Below are 6790 nucleotides of genomic sequence, written 5' to 3'. Positions count from 1 at the left end.
GTTTTACGTACATATCTTCTTAGCATATAAATTTTGAACTTAAAAACGTGGTTTCTTGATAAATTTTGAATAGGCGTCAAACAGGTTAAACATTCCAGGATTAATAACATCACGAAGGATGAGGAGAAGACTCCATCATGGAGATGTCGGTTGAAAAAAAAACATGAGCATTTAATAGATGTAGATTTGGATGATCTAAATGAACCTTTACTAAGGAATAACGATGACAACAAGGCTTTACAATAAATTACAGTCATAATCACAGTTACAGTCATATGTGATTACATGATTTCATCTTCCCAATTTCCTTTTCATCACAATATAGAATATAATATTTATCATGGGTATCTAATCTTCGTGTTTTAGGTACAAAAGTATGAAGATATTTTGTATGATGAAAAAAGAAAAGCAAACCTCCACTGGGCATTTCTATTCTCTAATATAATTTGAGAATAGGCACAATGGTTAGGTATGACTTATCCCTCTTGGTTTATTTTTTTTGTAATGTTAAGTTTTAATTGCTGAGAAAATTCCATTTTGTTTCTTGTAAAAAGAGTTCTACTTGGATCCGGATCATTCATTGCACAGATTTTGACTTTGCCTTCAACAACTGGAAGTGGACCAACAAGGACGTTTCTTCCGCCATTACTTACTCCATTTCAGGTATGAACTTTGGCATAAGATAAAATACACAGCTCTAAATATGAAATATATTATATCATAAAACAAGGAAAATACTGACTTCATTTGTTACTTTTCTCTTTGGGTACAAGACTCAGAAGTCTGCAGAAAAGATTGAAAGTCGCTATTGCAGAAAAAAGTAACAATCACCTCCTTTGACAACCTGCAACTTTTCAATGGATCGAAAAACCTCACCACCAGTTTGCTTAGGCTGCACCCCCATGACTTTCTCCTCAATCCACCATGCTGTTTTTCGAGTATTTTCCAAGTATAAGATGATTTAGTTTACGAATATGGTCAAGGAAAATAAAAATATTAAAAACAAAGATTAGATTATATGCACTAACGTATAAATCAAATAGTTTTTCAGAATTAGTTCCGAAAAGTTATCACAGAAAAATGTTAACAGAAACGACATATAAGCTACTCTATGAAACCAAGCTTAAAACTATAACATGGGTTCTTCTTGTATGTATAGTAGTTTAATTTTCCTTTAAAATAATTATATATTTTTGGCTAAAAATGAATTGTTGTCATATCGTATCAATTTCAAAATTCAATTCAAAGCAAGATGAGAATAGAAAAAGGAAGAAAGTACCTATTATATATTTATATCATCCCTGAGTCTCTGATTAAATCATCCCTTAGGAGATGTGCGTGCATGTGTTATTCATAAATCCACATATATAGTCTTCCCACTGAAACGTTTGTATCATGTAATTAAAGCCGCTTGACTGAAGAAGCCCTCTTGACCCATAAATACGCAGACCTTTCAACAAAAAAAACATGCTATGCGGAAGATGACTTATGCTTGTACCTGTTGTATTCAACATTTCTAAGCAATCTAAATATCCAAGTTCGTCAGGCAATTTCTCAAGTTGAATACAATAGTAAAGATCTAGTCGTTTTAGACATTTCATCTTGCAGATGCTGTAGGGAATATCTCGTAATGACTTGCAAAAACTGAGGTTGAGATTCTCTAAACATTCTAATTGGCCAAGATCCTCGGGTAACTTTTCAAGAAACCAACAACATGTAAGTTTGAGAGATTGTAGACGCTTTCAACATACAAATGCTATGAGGAAGAACTTTAATCTCTGTAAATGAAAAATCTAGTTCCTCAAGATATTCTAGATGGTCAAGGTCCTTCGGGGCCTCTGGAATCCTGCCATTAATTCCTAAGCTTTCTTAAAAGTTGTAATCCACAAATGCTTCTTGAGAACGTATCAAGGTTTGTGCAGCCACAAAAACCTATAGAAAGAAGTTTCTCGAGGTTTCTAGTCAATAATGGTTGCTCTTCTTTATAATGACATGCAAACCGAAACTTTAGAAAATTATTGTCATGGTGAAATGGGCATAACACATTTATGGCATGCACACTCAGATGTAACTCAGGTAAAGAAACAACCTTAAGTGATTCAACCTCACTATATGAAGCATCACTCTCTATTTTATACTTAAAAGACCTAAAACTCAAACAACCAACTAAGTTAAAGTAAACAAGCTTTTCTAGACATCTACTGGGAATGTGAAATTCTCTCAAATCATAACACTTTCCAAGATCTAAATACTCGATATTCGGAGTAAGGCGGATGTCAAGGGTCCTCAACTTTGAATTATTAAGTTTGAGGGATCTGAGATTTAGACATCTATTTGGAATGCGGAGTTTTATCAAGTCCGAACAATTTGTAAGAGTCAACGTCTCGAGATTTGGAGTGAGCCCAAGATCAATGGTCCTCAACTTTGAATGACTGAGGTCAAGGAATCTGAGCTTGTTAAGAACCTATAATCAGGATAAACTAAGTCAACTTATGTATAGCATTTACTTTTAAATGAGTGACATAAAAGAATCAACCAATTAACCATAACTCTACCTTTCTTTCTCCCCCTTCCCAAAGTTGTATAATTCTGCTGTCACTAATCTCAAGTGGAACAAGATTAAATGCTTGAAATGTTTTGGGTAAAGACCTAAAAGGGTAATGATTCCAACACAAATACCGCAAAGCATTTGGAAATTTATTATATTTCCAACTCCAACGAGAACAATTGGTTTTATTTGCATCAATAAATGGCACATACACGTCAAGAAATCTAAGCTCCTCCATCTTTCTAAGACCTTTCATCACAATTTCCGGACTAATTTTCCCCATGTTGAACTTTATATATCTTGTTGCTTGAGTACCCTGTAATCCAAAAAGAACCATGAACCATGTGTGGCTGTTTATAAAAAATTGTTGGCACCAACTTAGAAATAAACATGATCCTTACCAAGTCATTAGTCAATATATCTTTAATTTCCTCATCATTCCACAAATGACTATGCTTGTTAGGCTTATCTGGGTGGGAATGACGAATAATATGCCTGCCTAGTTCTTCAATATGGTCATGCACGCCGAGATACTTGTCATGGTTAATGGTTATATGAGATATTGGCTCAAGAACTCTTGAACGAATTCCAACATGAAATCCACACCTTTCATTGATAGTTATGAGAGATTTTTGCTCAAGAACTCTTAAACCAATTCTTGCATTAAATCCACAACTTTCAAGCACTTTGATTGCAAGGGGTTTCGACCATCCTTTCATGATGCATGCAACATTTAGGAATATTTCCTTGTAATCATTTTCTAGACTGATATAGCTTGTTTCTAATTTTCCAAGAGTTTCCATTAATGGAATAGTTTTTAGTCTTTCTAGGACATCTATCCATTCAAGTTCACTTTTATCACAGAGGAACGAACCCAAAACTTTGATAGTTAAGGGAAGGCGAGCAGCATAGTGCACAACTCGTTGTGATAGCTCTTTGTACCATAGATTTGGAATCACTCTCCCAAATGCATACATATTGAAGAGGCAAATTGCTTCGTTATCCAAGAACAACCGAATGTTATATATATATATATATATATATATATATATATATATATATATATATATATATATATATATATATATATATATATATATATATATATAATAACCACAAATTACATATCACGAAATTCATGAAATCAGTGTACAAAAAAAATATTTTTATATATTAGCGTAGATGGCTAAATACAAATAAAATTAAAATAGAAGTATTGACTTTTAGGTAAATGTGCGATATAAACTAAAAAAAATATAAAAAACAACTTTGGAGGAATGAATATTCTTAAAAATACAATATGTGGGTTCGGCGGATTTTAAGATTTGGGGTTACTTTGATAGAACATTTATATATATATATATATATATATATATATATATATATATATATATATATATATATATATATATATATATATATATATATATATACGGAAATGATCAAATGAGAACACCTAAAAGGTTGAGAACGCGAGAACAACTATATTCATTTGTGATGTCATGTATTCATTTGTGGAGAAATGATAATTTTTTACGCACAATCAACATTAATATATTTTTTCTCTTCAATTGAAATTAAAGGCGTAAAAATTTATCATTTCTCTAAAATGAATATATGGAATCGCAAATGAATATACTTTGTTCTCGCGTTCTCAACCTTTTTGGTATTCTCATTTGATCCTACTCCTATATATATATATATATATATATATATATATATATATATATATATATATATATATATATATATATATATATATATATATATATATACTAACTTATAAAAGAAATCCTACTATTTCTATAAATAAATCCAATAAAATAATAATATTTTTTTAAGATGTTCAACTCTCTAAGCGTAAAATACAACTAATCATAAATAAAATAATATTAAATTTTAATCTGATTACCTTTGAAATCTTATCTCTTCCAAATATTTGACCCTATCTCTTTAATCCCCGGTTTGAGTTAATGCTTATTCCTAAAATCTTGGCAAATATCTATCCATTGGCACACCATTCTCTCTAATGTTTGTTGTTCCTAAAATTTAACCCCAACCTCAACCCACCTACGATCAAAAATTAGTAACATGAATCTCTCTGTTAATGGCCACCAAATTTAGTCATCCTCTTCACGATCATCGTCAAATTTAGCAATGAAAGGTGGGTTTTCAGCGCCCGGTGATTACATATACTTCACGTCCCAAGTCCCTTTCCACAAGATCCCAGTAAGTTTTTCTGGTCATAGATTTCGTCGATCTTTCACTTGATTATACATCTATTGACTTACCCAATTCGATACATCACTGGTTTAGTTGGTATCGATTGTTACTTTCATTATGTCTAAACCCTATTTACAGTTTCGATTCAGCATCAATCGTTCGATGTTTACTCTCAATGAACCTAAAATTATTGAAATTCACATTAAACTAGAGCTATACTTCAACTTTTGAGATTAAATTGGCTAATTTGTAGCTTCCGATTGGTGTATTACTTACAAGCATAAAGCATTAATCTTTATAGCAAGTTCTATAAACAAAAAAAATGTTGATATTAGATTTTACATCCAAATTGATATAAGAATAACATATATGAACATTAATTTTGACATATATTTTACAGATTTGCACAAAATAATGGAGATATTATTAATCCTGGAACTACTGGAACAACAGATGTTTACTACCAAAAAATCATGGCACTCTCCATGAAGGTAACAACAACTTTAACATTGTTAAAGGCAAAAACCAAGTTGAAGGATTCTTTTTCATAACAAAGTTTTCAGAAATCTTTTTTTTTTTTGTTTCTTTTTCAAGGTAATCAAGTGATTTTTGTTGATATTCCTCGTGTTTGGAACAATCAAGAATGGGTTCAAGCATTTGAGAAGTTTTTAGATGTTATTGATCTCCACCATGTAAGATTATCTAATTCCATTTTTGATGTTATTGTTATTTATTTATCTAATGAATCTTTTTTTAACAGACATCTTTATGGAACATCACTTGGTGGATTTTTAGCATTACTTTTTGCTCAACATAGGCCAAAAAGAGTAGTCTTTGATCCTTTCAAATGCATTTTTTGGATACAAAATATTTCTTAGCTGCAATGCCTTGGGCCTGTGTCTACGTATCATAAAAAAGGACACTTTCTATATACAATTATACACAAAAGTCTTCTTTTTGGACTGAATGAATTGTGAGTAAATGACTATTTTACCCTTATGTAACATTGTTAGTTAGACCCTTTCTTTCCTGTTGAAACAGTATGTCCTAATAGGAACCCCAAATGGTCCACATGAACCATTTATTGTTGATTCTATGGACTTTGTTGTTGCACAGGTGAGTTTTATAAACACACATACTGAATTATTTCCTAATAATTTGAAAAAGAAAATCAATAGTTTAAAGTAATTATGTCGTAATAAATATGTTAAAAATATAAAACCTGCAGGTTGAGACCCTGGGGGATTTGGCTTCCAGATTGACTTTAATAAGTGATGTCGCATTAGTGGGACCTCTTCTTCTTTCAGATTCTCTAATCACTATAATGGATGTAAGCTTCCATAACTCATAATCATATTAAAAACAGCAACCTAAACCTATCCCACCTAAGGAAATGTTAGATTTACACTTGTTGACTTAACACTTTGCTGTTGGTATTAATGAAATCGGAAACCAATTTTTACTTTAGAGTTATATTACTAATAACCATGAATTATGTTTCATGTCATTGGTAGAGAGCTGAAGGAATGTTTATCCATATCTGTAAAACGTATGTTCTTGTGAATCATTTATTTAATTTTTTTATTAATTTGGTTAATATATAATATTGTTTTGCAGGTAGAAGTGAAGATGCTACTGATATCATCATAGACTCATAGTACTACTTCTAACATAGCTTTCTATTGGAAGGGTATGGATCTTGCTATGTTGGCGAAAGGGGAGCTTAAGAAAGGGGTGTTGATTCAGGTTTCTTGGGATATTTATCTATTTTAGGCTGATGGGTATGGGCTGGAAAACGGCATTGAGGAGGCTAAGTTGGCCAGCCTCAACTCCATACTCCATGGAGACTATTGGATCACTGCCCCCTCTAATGTCAGGCCGAATTACATTGGAATGATGACGCAAGCAAGGCAAGGCATATCTAAAGTTTGTCTTTTATTAAAACGTGTTGTTATTTATTATCTTTTTTATTATTTTTCCAATAATACCTTTTGTTAGATACATATTATTTGATTCATT

At 31.6% G+C, this 6790-nt stretch overlaps 1 protein-coding gene across 1 annotated transcript; it reads left to right on the top strand.

Moving 5' to 3' along the window:
* The first annotated feature begins 4705 nt into the window (after positions 1 to 4705).
* LOC145045403 (uncharacterized) lies at positions 4706 to 6421 on the top strand. Its single transcript, XM_078993737.1, has 6 exons — positions 4706 to 4712; positions 5366 to 5435; positions 5532 to 5598; positions 5813 to 5887; positions 6000 to 6101; positions 6389 to 6421. Exons 1-6 carry the CDS (start codon positions 4706 to 4708, stop codon positions 6419 to 6421), a joined length of 354 nt encoding a protein of 117 aa, XP_078849863.1.
* Positions 6422 to 6790: the final 369 nt, after the last annotated feature.

The sequence above is a fragment of the Lactuca saligna genome, chromosome 5 (genome assembly GCF_052625555.1).
Source record: "Lactuca saligna cultivar CGN05327 chromosome 5, ASM5262555v1, whole genome shotgun sequence".
Classification (NCBI taxonomy): Eukaryota; Viridiplantae; Streptophyta; class Magnoliopsida; order Asterales; family Asteraceae; genus Lactuca; species Lactuca saligna.
This window is presented reverse-complemented; position numbering and strand designations above follow the sequence as displayed.